This window comes from Platalea leucorodia, assembly GCF_965183815.1.
Source record: "Platalea leucorodia genome assembly, chromosome: 9".
Classification (NCBI taxonomy): domain Eukaryota; kingdom Metazoa; phylum Chordata; class Aves; order Pelecaniformes; family Threskiornithidae; genus Platalea; species Platalea leucorodia.
In genome coordinates this window covers 32,340,739-32,356,498 of record NC_138831.1, presented here as the reverse complement: position 1 = coordinate 32,356,498, position 15,760 = coordinate 32,340,739, and the positions used below count along the sequence as shown (strand labels likewise).

The window sequence follows — 15,760 nt, the reverse complement described above, 5'->3', positions numbered from 1 at the left end:
GTCATTCAGGAACATCAGATGAAATAGTCCTCGATAGCTTCACTCTTTGAGGACTTCCCACCCACCTACCCATCCCCCCTGCTTAGTGATGGGAATAAATTAGCTCATGAAAAAGACATGCTCTTTGTCCTGCATTTTTTAACAAGTACATCCATTTTGTTTATAAAGAAAAATGGTTCTTTATAATGAGATTCTACAGAGGACACAGGCTGAGTCTGAGGAGAGGAAGAGTCCTCCATCACCTTTTCTATACGATCACTGCACAATAGCATATGTGTGTTGCCTAGTAACCATGGAGCAGTTTCCTTCCAACATCTAAGCCACTCCAGGGTCATTGTAATTTCCCAGTGAATACAGATCTCACACCTGCTCCTCATTTAACATGTTAATTTGAGTATCCAGTCTGCCTGTGATTTATTGGTCTGTTTATTTGTCATTTTCTGAAACTAAAATTCATATCCAACTGTTTGTTTAATTTGGGATTTAAACAGCCTTTACATCATTTTTTAGATGTTTAATCCCTTTCACAATGTGGATTGTAATACTCATCAAAGGTACTAGGAAGATCACAGAGTGGCTCAAAATACCACTTTTTCTGCTGAAGACTTGTAGCTTGTATCCTCCCAGAGTAGGATTTCCTGCTTTGAACAGGCTCTGGCTTTCTGATGCTCATCTTTGACACCATACATAATGTTGCAGTGTGACTGCCTAGACTAAGTAAGGGGGTTGATACAATTGATTTTTCTTATGCTTAGTCTATGAAATGCAGGAATAGTAGCTATCTTCTACAACGGAATGGACCGCTGGTCCAGCTAGACCAATATCCTGCTTTGATTAAGAGTAATCATCATCAAGTGAACTTGTAGAGAAGTCCTTAGTTGGTAATTTTAGAATGATCTGCCTGCAGGAAATCCATCATCTTCATCATTATTAATTGATGGCTGATTGTCTATTTTTTGGGTAAGCTTCTGTTGTTGGGGCAGGGAGCGGGAGTAATTTGATTTAGGCTTGAAATTTTCATCTTTGTGTGTTCCAGTTTGTCTATTACCTCTAAAGAGAAAAAACAATAGTTGAAGGTAGGGCTTTTTCTCATTTGTTCCACTGTCCACTGTTTTTGATACTTTCAGCTTTTTTTAGTTCTTCTTTACCTTGTTTTCTCTTCATATTTTTGCACCTATCATACCCCCTTGATATCTTAGACTGAGACCAATAGCATGAGATGTCTTCATTTTTCCACTACTGGGAATCACCTTATCCCAGAGAACAATCTCTAATAAGACATAGACCTGCTCACTGCTGCCCATGTTTTATTGTATGATGAGTATTCTATTTGCTTTAAATCTTGGTCATTTGGCTGCTGGTGAATGTGCTCCTAAAATGCTTAGTCTGCTAGTCCACTGCCCTGTTGACACCCTGTTAATATCTGTCTGTCTTCTGAGCTTATGTCTTGCAAGAACTTTGAGGACTCTCCTAAGTAGGTGTTGTAACTCTTCCCCATAACACAAAACCTGTTCAGTATTCTTATTGCAGTGTTCAAGGTGGGGAATGATCTGTGAAGCAATGAGATCTTTATTGTTTATTAAGCAAGTTTTGGCTGTCAGATTTCCTTTAAATGCAATTATGTTTTTCCCGAGCGTGGACTCTTTTTTTCTGTTTTCCATTTTTGGAGGGTCAAATGTCTTGCAATACAGCCACAGATTCCTTCTGTTATGCAAATATGCCACTGGCTGTAAAAATAACAACCCCCCCCAATTAGTAATTTTTTGAAGAAAAACATTTTGTCTAATAAAACCTACATGCTTTATTAGTACTGGAAATGAACACTTTTAAGGAAAAGGGTGCGGTAGATGAGGTACAACAGCAGAGAGCATTGCTGCACCTACCCTGTTCTGTTGGTATGCTCTTCATGCTTCTATGCAGGCTTTTGCCTTCAAACACAAGTGTCTTTAGTAGTCAATAAGAGTTCCCTGCTGTTAGCTTTCAGCATTTTTTCCTTTTTTTTTCCCAAGATGAATCAAACCTGGATGCCTTTTTCTGCAGGACTCTGTGTGATATGTTTGATATATTAGGTTGTTATTTAATCCAACTATATATCAAACATATTCCTACAGTGTCCTGCCCTGTCTCCGGGGGTTTTAACATAGTAGAAGGCAATATGAAGGAGTACATTCACTCACAAGCAGGTTTAGAAGACTTCCTGCAGACTCCTAATCTAATCTGATTTAAAATATATACATGAAGGGCTCCTTTATCAATCCAGTTGCTCTTGGAGGGACTTTTAAGTTGTGTAGGGCCTTTTATGACAGTGAGCAGCAGCTGTGCCAAGAACTGACTTTCGCTGGAATGGTTATTGTGTTTTCCATGGCTTAGTGCAGTAACGTACCCATATTGGTTTGCTCTTTATGAAATAGAAGATGGGAGCTGCTTCAAAATAAAATGGTTTGTCTTTTGTAATTTTTTTTACTGTTTAGCAATGAGATTGGGGGCTCATTTGTTCTCCTATTAACTCTGACTTTATTTATGCTACCCCTAATAATGGAGATTCTATAGAAAATGGGTTAAAATATAGTACAAAAACATCTCAAATTATATATTTTTTTTTAATGGCACGATCAATATTTTCAGGATATTTCATGCTACAGACTTTGTAGCTACCCTAATAATTTTGGTTTGTCTGTTCTGGTGACTTCATTTTCCAATCCATTTATACCTGTACATAGTCAATAACAGCTTATTAGTTTAAGCTCGTGGAAAAAGAGATGCTGATCTTTATTGGGGCTACTTGAGGAAGGAGAAGCTAATCACTTGTCTCATAGATCTTGTTTTCTAAAGAAACGACTTGGGTTTCTTTAGCCCTCTCAAGTAACTAAAATCTTACAAGGTGAAAAATTCTGTCATGTATCACATCATTGCTCCTAACTTTGTTCATGAAGGCTGTGAACTGACACATGTTGTGAGGGTACTGTTGATGAGTGTGAACAGTTCAGGACACACTCTTTAATGATGGGAATGGGTAGAAGAATTACTTCTCTTGTAGGGTGTTTTGCTGTGTTCAGTCTTGGACTGCTGCATGTCCTTATTGCTAAGGAATGCTCTTTGGAGAGTACAGACAGGTAAACACAGCCACGGCACTGACTGAGCGTTGTGCCTACTTCCCCATTTCAAACATGAGTATCCAGCACTTAGTTAGATGTCATACCTGAGAATGCTGAAGGGAAAACTGCCGGGAAGGACTAGAAAACAAGGGTTTGTTAGAAAAGATGAAAACTTAACACAAGTTCCACTGTTTGAGTGCTGTGTAAGGCTGCTTCAAAAATAAATTCTCCACAGAAGGGATCAGCTGTCAATAGGAAACTTTTTTTTTCCCCCAGAAATAAAAGCAGTTGTGAGACGACACGAAATGTAGGGTCTGGAAGTTTGAGAAACTTGGGATGTGGTTTCTTCTCCCCACCATCCAAATTTCAACATAATTGCAAAGAAACTCATTTAGTACACAGGGGAAAAAACAAACCTATTATCTGATGAGATACTAAAGTTTAGCTATCTGTTTTCCTGCTGAGCTTTACCTGCTGCTCACGGTGGGAGTTAATCCAGCCATTGTACACTAGCATTCTCAGTAATGCAAGATTTGATTTCTCTGTATTCCCTTTGAAAGAGTCATTTTTGCTTAGCACTTATGTGCAATATTTAGTCCACTCACTATGCTGAACTGAGTTCAAACAACTGCTTCTCTTCAGCCTCTTTTTCGTGGCTGATTTTCTGCAAATTGAATACCATCTGGGCACATACACAGCTGCCTAATAGATCAGAGTATGGCCATGGCCATTTTATTAAACTTTATGAAAGAATGACATCTCCTTTGTAATAAATAAGCAGATACTGAAATGCTCACTCGCTTAAGTTTGAATTCCTGACAAAGCTGCCATATAAAAAATAATACATATAATATATTTTGTTATGTTGGAAATGAAAATTTAAAAACTCTCAATAACAGGGAGCTTTGGACAAAAGTAAAAGTGCAATAACAGTCTCTTAAATTGACTATCATCCAGTGGTACTTTTGTTGATATTTCAGTTTAAGTCTTCAGTCAACTTAAATCAAAGTCAACAATGCATCTATTTTAATACTGAAAAGAAATCTGATAGTGACTATACAGAATTCCATTTAGTCACTTCGTTTTTGTCATGTTATGATTGAAGTAAGAGTTTTATGAATAAGACTTGAGGCCTGTTGCATAAATTCAGGACCAATGTGGTTACCACTTAGATATAATAATGGTCATGATGTTACATTGCAAGCATTGCCAAAAATTCATGTGGAACATGACTGGCTCACTTTACAAAGCAATTTCTTATACTCCTATTACAAAGACACATGCTTCAATTGATGGGATTAGCCCAAAAGCAAGGCAAGACAAATACTTTTCCTTGAATTAGGTGGCTTTTCCTAAAAGGTGAGAAAAACTTTATAGTGCCAAACAACTTCATCAGTTTTTATTTTCAGATCATTCCGTTTTTCTGGTGTCTATGGATGCTACGGTTTCATTTCCTGGACTTTGTTTTAGTTATGTGGCAGTTATGTGAAGTGCTGTAGGACTGAGCACTGCTTGATGTGCCATTTTGCAATGATTTGTAATTACTCATAATTATCTTTTATTATTTTATAATTTACTACTATTTCATCAGATTGCAGTAACAGGGGAACTAAACCTGACTTAAATTTAGATGGATGCACTTAGACTTGCAAATGAAGTGCCCAGTTTTCTAGCTCTAAGCCCACTTAGCTGGTGTTCCTAAAGTTAGCTATTTGACACAAGAATGCTGTGCTTGCATAAGTTGGAAGAAACCTGTATTTCAAAAGCCTCATGTCTCACAAGATGGTCTGTTCTGGTGCTGTATCCACTAGCCCTACTGGTCATACTGCATTGGATTCTGGTAGGCTTGTGATTTGATCACAAACAAAATACATTCTGTTGGCTTACTTTGTATAAAAAACAATCAGAATACATGGCCCAGGCCTGGTTCTGTTTAAAATAACAATAACCATTTATCTCTATCTATTTTGTTAACTGTTCAGCAGCTAGTAAGCATGCTTAAATGGATAAATGTTTTCAGTATTTATTTAAGTGATTAGAAAGTCAGGGAAGTTGTTGTTTTATGGAACAATAGATTTGCATTTTAAATAGCAAGAAACGACAGACCTTTGGAACTTCATAACTCCAAGATGACTAAACTGGACTGCTTCACAGTGCTACTCTCTGTGAAATGACAGCTCTTACCAAAAGCTGCTAAATCTATGCACTTGCTTGGTATCTATGTTACATTTCTTAGTACAGGTGAATGAGACAATATACATTTATCACTGTTCTTTTTAATGCTTTAAGTCTTTAAGTATTTAGAAAATGCTCTACCTAGTTCAGCAATCCTGGAAGCCAGTATTATAGCACTACACATATGGAAAAACAAGAATTTATTTTCAGACCTGCACTTTTCTGAATGTAGTTTTGAGTAGCCCTAGTGGAGGTAATGTATTAGAAAGTTGAAGGCAATTCTTTAAGTATCTTGTGTGATACTCAGTTTCATGTGTGAGCAGCCACAAGAGCAACTTAATATTTAAATTCACTTATCTTGACTCCCAGCTTTAGTCCACATGAAACTCCTTTGCAGAAAATTATGTTGTAGGTCTTACTGAATTTACTGATATGTTCCAAAATCTGCTTGTCTCACTTTGTATATGTCCTCAATCTTGGAAATACAACTGCTTTCAGATGAATAATGTGTGACATTGTTCTTTCTTGGTTATAGCAAGCAGATGAGACTCTGGATTTCGAAGAACAGATCCTGGAAGCAGCTAAATCCATTGCAGCTGCTACCAGTGCCCTTGTGAAGTCAGCTTCAGCAGCCCAGAGAGAGCTGGTGGCACAGGGAAAGGTGGGTAAACAGGGGAAGCAGCAACAGTAAGGGGGGAAAGTATCAAAATTGGATCTAGTCTCTTAACTGTTCTCTATTAAAACAGTAGGAAAGGAGCTTAGGAATGACTAATGAAAATGTAAATCTTTTCATTGCTTATCACAATACATGGCCCAGGCCTGGTTCTGTTTTAAAAAAAACAAAACAAACAATTATGCTTAAACCTCACAAGTGTAATCAAGTGTTTGGCTCTTCAGATGTTTCAGCTGTGGGGAGCTTTTGTGTTTGTGGTTTGTGGTTTCTTTTTCATTTCGTAAAGATCTGTGATTCAAGATGGTAATGTATAGCCCCACAAGACAGCTTGGGGATCCAAAAACAAATGTCACAGTATACAATACCATTCTGGACCAGAATAGCAAAGGGCCTCACTAATTGTGCCCGCAATGTTTTCTTGTCTGATTCAATGGGGACACAGGCCTGCATGCAAATTCAGTACATTTAAGTGGACGTGCTTGTAATTATTGTTGGGACCAAGAGAAAGGGTGCTTATAACATGTGTCATCCTTTTGGTCTGGTCAGGATTGAGGTCTTTGTAATTCATTTCATATCTATCACTGTTTTTTTCCCGGTTAATATACTTTGAAACTTAAAATCTGAACATCAAGCAGATATGTTGCCTGTGAGAACAATTTGTTACAGGATCATTGTTGTTGTATAGTTATGGTTTCCAATTTCATCTAATTCTTTATTCTGAGCAGACTGTGTCATGGATCCTGTCACAAAAGTGCTACGCTGTCTACTTCAGCTAGGATTCCTGGGGAGCTTGTGCTTTTAGTTCCAGCAGGAGAACAGAGCACTTGTTTCAGAACAATAGTGATATAACTGTTTGAAAAGACCCACCATAAGCTGTAGCTATGTAACTTACCAATAATGCATAAAACAAGATATTATTAATACCCATTGTGAAATCTGGCTGTGGAGACAGTCCAAAAAATGAGAATTTTGACCTACTTGCTTTGCTTAGATTATTGTGCAGTCTGCTTTTATGTGATAAGACCTGTTCTTACGTAGTTCCATTATGACATACAGCTTGCTTTACTTTCCTCACCACCACCACTGTAAAGTCATACAGAATAATACAGAATGTATTTCTATCCTGGTACCAGCCCTAAATCTCCCTCAGGCAGTTTTGGCTTCTTTGCTCCCACAGTTACATTTGTATTTGTGTCTTTCAGAGTGAGGCTAACAGCACTTGCATCCTATTCCATCCAAGTTCAGATAATTGCTAAAACCACTTTAATCTGTCTGTCTGTCTGAGGAAAGCTTTAGCTTGCTGTTCTAATCGAAGCACACCTGTCAAATATAGTGCCATATTAGCAGATCTGTTCAGCCTGCTTTACTGAATTTAGCCGTTTCGCTTTATCCGTCACTCTTCTATAGTAACTTGCTGAAAGATCAGGAATTTTTGCAGCAAATGGCTTTTACTGATAGTTTCTTGCCTGCTTGGAGGATCTGCAAATAATACTGTGGTCTTTGAGAGGAGAAATGAATCCCAACCAAAATCAAAATTTAATGAAACATCAAGCTTCGGACTTGTTTTTGGCACGTCCCCTCATTATGATACTTCTCACAAATAAATAAAGCCATTAAGATACTTCTGAAATAATGAAGCCCTAACCCATTTTCCTTCTCGTCTTTCTTTACTAATTACTAGTGCTTAGGTAATTGTCACTATGACAATGTCACAGCATCCTCTGACTGCTGTGGTAGCCTGTATCTCCAGGACAGGCAGAAGTACAGGAAGCTGGCTTCTAAAACAGCTGACCAAATTCTTGCCCATAGTGAATGGCTCCAACCTACCTGGTGGGAAGATTTTGTTATTGATATTGGGGGAAATGTTTTACTTCTGTATGAAATGTTCTGAGGCATGTGGTATGGACGCCTCCCAGAAAAGCATGGCTGGCATATGGGTGGGAAGGACAAGTTTGATCTGCTCCACATCCATCACTTCAGTACTGAACAGTAAATGGTACTGACTATTGGCTTAGATTCCTCACTGACATTTTTATTTGGTATGGAAGCAGTGGGAAATTCATACCCAACTGCATCGACGTGTGCAAACCAGGCACATTCTGGTCCCAAATAAATTTCCAACATTGCTTGGTAAAGGCTGTGAAAGTATCTTACAGGGCAAATTGGTGCAATATTGTAGTTGAAGATTTGCTAAAGAAATTTTAAGTGAAACTACTTTCCCCTGTGGTATTGTTATCAAAGAATAAATTTGGTGTTAGGCAACCGTTTCCACTTCTGCACTATAGATGAAGTCTGGGAAGTTGGATCTGATCTGTCTTCTTCCACACTACCCCCTTACTCATTCACTCACTCACACATGCATATACACACAAAATTCAGACACCACTAACTGCATCTGTGGTCTACTTAAAGTACTTTTTCTGGGGATGATTAGGCAAGAAACCCTTGAAACTAGGGACCTAGTGTATTCTTTTGTACAACTGATTTCTCAGTTATACAGAAGTGTCACCATAGCTATGAGAGAACACATCTTCTGTTTATGTTGATGCTATACGTAAGGATTCAATTCCGATCCCTGGGATCCTCATTATGCACGAATCCTTGTTTCCATTTCTTTTAAAATACAGCAAGTTTCTGGACCATGTTTACATTTCACATCTTCCAGCTTCTCTCCCCAAAACTCCCAGATCCAGGCAGTTGGGGGTGGGGGGCTGGCAACCAACTGTAGAATTGTGTTTCATTACTTTCATCTGATGTGGGAGGAAAACTGTCTCCTGGTTATTGCTCGTACTGCTGATGCCATGAACATTTTGGTGGGTGAGCCATGCAGAAAAATGGGCTGCTTTCCTGAAATGCCATTATTAGGCACGAAGGCAGTTAGGGGGCTTCCCTGTGGAGCTTTCTGTTTTGTACCTTCCCATAGTGCCAGAATCAGAAGAGATTCAGAAATTATGTAAATCCAAATGTGTTGTGGAAACAGAAATAAGTTATTTTAAAGGCCAGGAGATTAGGAACTACTGCTTCAACTGTTGCTTAGGCCGAAGTCTTGGCTGCAAAAATCATTACTCTGGGACTTCTACACATGTTCCAAGGACGGGGCAATTTAAGCAGCATAGCAAGTTGGACGCTACATGAGCAGGCAGATGTGTGCTGGAAGCACATTTACTCTGACAACTAACTTTCAGTTTGATTTTCTGCTCCTGTATGTGCTGGGCACAGTCACAGGTGCAGGTGTTTCCTTTTTTTGTGGATTACTGTTTGTCTAAATCTGAGACAAAGCAATTGTGTTTTCTGTTTCATTGTAAGCTGTCTCTGAACTGTTTTTTCAGGTTGGAGCAATCCCTGCAAATGCAGCTGATGATGGACAGTGGTCTCAGGGACTTATCTCCGCTGTGAGTAACTTAAGGAAAACTAGCACCTTCTCTGAAGAAATAATATCCTGTGAGAATACACAGTGACTTTTTTTTACTGTCTCCTAGGCCCGAATGGTGGCAGCTGCAACCAGCAATCTCTGTGAAGCAGCTAATGCCTCAGTACAAGGCCATGCTAGTGAGGAGAAGCTCATCTCATCTGCCAAACAAGTGGCAGCTTCTACAGCACAGTTGCTTGTCGCTTGCAAAGTGAAGGCTGATCATGACTCTGAAGCCATGAGGAGGCTACAGGTACTTGTGTTCTTAATTACTGAAAACCCATAGATGTGCTACATAGATGCTGTTTTAGCACTGCGTGAACAAACCCCAAATTTTAGGAATAGTTTCTTGAATTTTCAGAATTCTGTTTGGTTTTTCTTCCTTGTGGGATTCTGGAGCACTTGCATTCATCAAGGATGAAGTGATTGTGCATTTGTCATTATTCAGTAGTAGTTACAGCTCACTTCACTGCTTGTTTTATTCTTCATTTTTAAAAGATGTTGAGAGATGCATATGTTGACTGGCTTGTGCCAAGCCCTGGTTTAGGTGCAGTATTGATAGATTCATTTTCACAATAAGCCACAGGAATACATGAGCTGAGAATGTTTATTACATGCATTTTTATAGCGACTGAGTATAGTTGGTTTCTCTGCAATTATTCTGCATTCAGTTAGACTCCCAGTGAGCTTGCAAACAGGTAAGCACACTTAACTTGGTTGCACATGAGTATTCTCCTGACCTCCGCTAGATTATGCGTATGTTCAACAAAGCACTCACCTAAATGCCAGCCTGGGTTGTGGTCAGTTTTCCTTTTTTTCTAGGAGTCAAAAGACAGCAATTGTAGATAGAACATTTCTGAAATGGAGAATCATTTTCAGACAAAAACAAAAGAACAGAAGCTGATGCAACATCTCAACTAGAGTCTGATTTAACTTTTTTACATGAAACTGGTTCCCTTTTATGTTATACATCCATTTCATGTTGAGCTTCTCTGAACTATTACTGAATTAACACTGTGTTACGATGGGTAAAATATAATGTTACCAGAAGTTTTGTTTAAGGGTGTTCATTTTAAAAATGGCTACAGCCTTCTCTGACATCCTGTCCTGCAGGCTCAGCCTTGAATGTAAGAACTATTTCAGCTCCTTTTTTCATACCATCAACATGGAGTATGTTTGGTGATAGTGAAATTTCCCCTTTTTCTCTTATTTGCACAGATGATGCTAATGGACGCTCAATATAACAGTTCATGTGTGGATAGGTAGAATCAAGTCCAGCAGAAATGCATATGACTAAGTATCTGTCTGAACAAGAGCATTTTTTTGAGAGCAGACAAATGGGTTAAATATTTAGGAGGAAAAAGTAAATGTATGAGTGTGTGAAAAATCTGTTTCTATAGAAAACAGTGGCATGTTAATATTATCTCTAGGGACAAGATGGCTTTAGTGCTTTATAGTGGATTCATATAGATTGACTTTGTCAAGGGTCTGTGGGGGAGGTATCAGTAACTGGAAGATAGTTCTGACTGTAATGCAACCTGCACTTTAATATCCAATTGCCAAGATGGGTCTGAAGAAATTCTAAATGCAGAACAAACAATAGAAACAGGAACAAAATCAAGTATTAGAGGCTGTGTTTTCTCAGCTCTGCCAGGAAGTTCAGGGTACTCAGTCACTGTAGGCAAATATTATTAAATAGACATCGAATGTGAAAAGTTGGAAGGGAATGTGAAAAGGAAACGAGCCCAAGCTCGGATTGAAATTGAACTTTGCCACTTTACCAAGCTTCATATTAGTCCCAAAATGAATAATGAAGGTAAAAGCAGTTTGCACTTGGAAATGATGTCCTTTATCATAGCAAAACCAGTGAGTTGATGTCTACCAGGTATTTTTACTGGTGGATTTTCCAAAAGTACTGAGGCTTTTCAGCTGGCTTTGCCTCCAGCACAAATGTTTTCACATAGCTTTAATCAATAGGTTAGGTTCAGGAGTTTGAGTGTACTAGTTTTCTCTTTCCTACCCCACAAACAACTGCAAGCTTTGGGAGAAGACATTTGAACTGCATTTCCCATGAATGCTAACTTGGAATGCACTGTTACAGAGTCTGTTCCAAAACTTAATGAAACAGATGGAAATGTTTCTGTTCTCTTTGGATGAGCTCCAGACTGAGCAGAGCAAATTTCAAATAATTTGTCCCTGGGTCATTTCAGGTGGGAAGAGAGTTAAGTTGAAAGGGACATGAAGCTGGAAATACAGAATAGAACTGGCAGGAGGTGGGGGGCAGGCTCAGAGCTGGTCCATGTCCCCTCCTGGTGCTGGTGTGTCTCCAGCGTGTCAGAGCAGGCTGTCTTGGCCACTGGCCTGTGTGGGAACCAGTGTGCTCAGCACACATGATACCTGGGGACATCGGGAGCCACGGGACAGAGAACTCTGCTTCTGTTCTCCCTCACTGCCTGTCACAACACTGCAAGTACCTACCCTTTTTCTGCACATTGTGAAAGCATTAATGTTGTTTATTAGTGGTGCTGACTGATTTGCTGTTAGATACTAGGGTTTAGGGTTTAATATGGGAACAGCCTTACTGGATCAGACGAAAAGTTCATTAAGCCCAATCTATATCCTGATGCCAGCAGTGGCCACTAGGAAATGCTTAGAGAGGCAAGAAAGAACAGGGTAAGCATGTGTGATACTATTCTCTACTATGTTCTCAGATTCCAAGCATTTTCAACTCGGGAACTTTGCAAGCCAGATGCAGATTCTGTGTTTAGTAACCCTCAGTGGTTTTCTCCTCTTAATTTATCCAGTCCTCCTTGACCCCATGTAAACTTATAGGGTCTAATTAACACTTCTTGGGCAGTAGATTAAGCTAGGACAGCTGTACCTATGTCTGTCCCAACCTGCTTCTGCTGGCTTAAATCCACACAGTATGAACAGCTGAATGACATACAAATCCACTTCTGTAGAATACAGATCTCAAATTTCATTTACAGGATAGGCACCTTCCCAGTGCAGGCATTCTAGCAAGATTTAACCATTCACATCCTTCTCTTAATGAAGTATTCAGTTGCTCTTGAGAGTACCTGGTACAAAGTAATGCTGTGCAGCGTTACAGAAGTCAGTTTGAGTAGTGATAAATTCATGTCACTTTGACCAGGCTATGTTACTGCAGGAGTGTTGAAAACATGTTGCTTGTGGTATCTCAACTAAATTCTTCACAATTAAGATACCTCTCTATAGCATTCTACTGTGCACTCAAGACTTACCCATGGTAACAAGTGATCTAGGTGTTCCTCTTGCTCAGGAGGTGGAAACATCTTTGAATGGTGCTCTGTCCCATTCTCTAAAGTTGTTTCTTTGCTAAAGCACTTGAAATACATTTAGGAGCCCACTTTTCAGTATTTGTATGTATAACTGAGTAGAAAACATATAGCTAGCTCCACCAGTCAGTCCCTCAGAACGAGTGACCTGTGACCCCTCTTAGTGCTAAGTCCACATCAGCCCAGAAGTTTCTTTTCCTGCCTCTGTCCTGACATTGATGAACAGATAAAGGGGTGGAAAGGAGGAGGATTCCAGTAAGAGCCAAGAAGGAGGAGGCATAGGTCAAATTTTGGTGTATCAACCAATTTAAAATACAAACTATCCGACAAAGCCTTACCTGGGCCTTTTTATTTTTATTATTTATAATAAAAATAAATAATTTAAAGGACTGCCAGTGGTATATCAAAGATCTCATTTACACCTCCATGTGCAGTACCCACTAAATCATAGACCACTCTTCTCCCAGAGCCAGCTTTCCACCACTTTCACCAGCTCTTAATACGCTGGAGCAAATTCAGTGCCAGATTTTACGATGCTGAGCCCTATACTACCTACCGTCACCTGTCTGCACAGGGTATTTCCTAGCCAATGGTCTTCAAGAGCTTAGTGCTTCAAAAAAGGTGCCAACTCCATCTTTTAGCTTTAGTAGAAGAGTGGTTTGCATTTTGTTTGTGACAAGGACTCTTCCACTCATCTCCGTGGGGATCACAGTAGGAGATTCCAAGGCCACTCCTCTGGTATCCTCCTCTGTATCCATTAAACCAGTGCCTGTGGATACGGTCATTACTGAGCATGCGGTGTGGAATCTCTACTGCCAAAATGTATTATAGTATAGCAAAGACAGCTTTGTCAACGTTAGAATGCGGGTAGCTTCGTTACCTTTTTCTTTTTGATGCACAGTTGCTGATGCTACTCAGTTTAGACAACAAAGTTGTATTACAAATGTTTGACTGTTTATCTTTAGAAATCTGAGAATTTTTAAGGAAATAAGAGTTTAAATGTGAGATAATGATGGCTGTGTAAGTGGCTAATTTGCCCTGATGAAAGTCCATTCATTTAAAAACTTCATTGCCTTAAAATGTTTCTTTATATGCTAGCTTTCATTTTCTGTTCTTCTTCCTCAAAAAAAAAAAAAAAAAAAAAAAAAATCAGTGTTGTGCATAACATAACTTGCAATTTCATCCACTGGTTTTTTTTTTTTCAAACTGTAGGGGAAAAAGTCTCATTTGTGACTTTGCCAACTTCCAGCTTCCTAAATAAAGGAATTGTGTTCCTTTGTACGATTGATTTTGAAAGATTAATTTGCTTTTCACTGGGAGAAACAAAACAAAACATACCTTTCCTGTGTGGTAAAGCAAAGGTGTTTTAGTTTTGATGCTCTGATGAATCAGTGTTAGTTACGCATTTTTGTTATTACTAAATTTCTTTTGTCTTTTTCAAAGGCTGCAGGAAATGCTGTCAAGCGAGCATCAGACAATCTTGTCAGGGCAGCCCAAAAAGCAGCATTTGGGAAAGCAGAGGATGACGACGTTGTGGTCAAAACAAAGTTTGTGGGTGGCATTGCTCAGGTTGGTACAATCACCCAAGAAGTAAAGCCCAGAAAAACTGTCACAGAAATGTAGCATAGTGTTACAATGTCCATCTGCTGCATTGCAAGCTTGACAAATCTATGTAGAAATCTATGATAAATTACTTGATGCCTTCCTGTTAGGTGACAACTGACATAACAGCAAAGTGATATGCTGTAAGATGTCTACACTTCTTCACGGAGCATTTATCATAATAGCAGTTACCATTGTCCAATATTTATTTTTGTTCTGATGAAGTTAATGGTTCTTGCAAACTTCTCTTATGTACTTTAAATATTCCCAAATCTTAATGGAACACTAATTTTGTATGTATATAATCAAAGAAGTAGAGAGTGAGAGATAAGAACTGATGATGTTTTGTTACTGTGACCATAATAAATATGGGGAACTAATAACAATATTTAAAAATAGATTCCAAGGCTTTGAGGTTGTACCAACTTCTGGATTCGCTGTTATGAATGAGGAACACCATATACTGTGGTCACTACTTATATAAGATATTGAAATTTATCATTTCTGCATGTCTGTAGTACTGTCATTTTTCCTTTGGCATTTTGAGATGCAGGGGAATACTGTGGATAACTGCAGTAATGAGTGTTCAATTTTACTGTCAGTCAAACATTATGTTAAGACATGGTGCTTATCCTACGTGTGCTAACCCCTCACCCCGATGAATGCTGGGGAAGCACAGCACTATAAAATCTGTCAGGGATGTACGGTAAAACTATGCTGGTACTTTCTTTGCTTGATTGGTTTTAGCACTCTTTAAGAAACAAGTGGGAATATAATACTGTTCTTAATGGCATACTCCTGGAACCTCGAAAAATTTGAGCAGTTCCTGCCAAAGTCATTGAAATGTGGTGCTTCTCTGGAGAATGCTCAAGGACTAGCTGTGACTGGTGTCATAGAGAAAGAAATCTTGGTTTACAGACAGTATTCCTTGCTGTCATAATTTGTGCTTCTGTTTTCTAGATCATTGCAGCCCAAGAAGAAATGCTGAAGAAGGAAAGAGAGCTGGAAGAGGCAAGGAAAAAACTGGCTCAGATCCGCCAACAGCAATACAAATTTCTACCCACAGAGCTGAGAGAAGATGAGGGTTAACCTGCTGAGATTTTCTTCTTTTTTATTTTCCTTTTTTTTCTCTCTTTTTTTTTTTTTTTTTTTCCTCTTTTCTTTAAAAGAAGTAAGCTAAAAGGGGGACAGTACAGTGAGAACTGCTCTGACAACATTCTGGTATGCCAAGCACTTACCTAAATAAACTGCCTGTCATAGCTTTGGATGAGCAGAGGGCAATAAACACTTGTTCTTTCTCATCTGGTCAGCTGAGGTGCATGATGATCAAATAATGGTACAGTGTTAGGTTCATCATTCCTGTTCCTTCCTTGACTTATATCTCAGGAGAGAATGTTTTACTTTTTACTAAAGATACTAAGTCAGTATTATTGTCACTTTCCTGATGCTTGAGGTATTTATCGTTCCTTGACTTGTTATAAAACATTCA

General features: G+C 38.8%; 1 protein-coding gene across 1 annotated transcript in view; it reads left to right on the top strand.

Moving 5' to 3' along the window:
• The window catches only part of TLN2 (talin 2), a gene marked incomplete at its 5' end in the record, with an annotated part of 116,469 nt that extends 100,992 nt beyond the window's left edge, over positions 1–15,477 (top strand). The window contains 5 exons of the mRNA XM_082321027.1: positions 5,806–5,931; positions 9,273–9,335; positions 9,423–9,605; positions 14,113–14,238; positions 15,232–15,477. Of these exons, the coding sequence (XP_082177153.1) occupies positions 5,806–5,931; positions 9,273–9,335; positions 9,423–9,605; positions 14,113–14,238; positions 15,232–15,360 (627 nt within the window). The 3' untranslated portion in view covers positions 15,361–15,477. The remainder of the gene's footprint in view (positions 1–5,805; positions 5,932–9,272; positions 9,336–9,422; positions 9,606–14,112; positions 14,239–15,231) is intronic.
• Between the last annotated feature and the right edge of the window lie 283 nt (positions 15,478–15,760).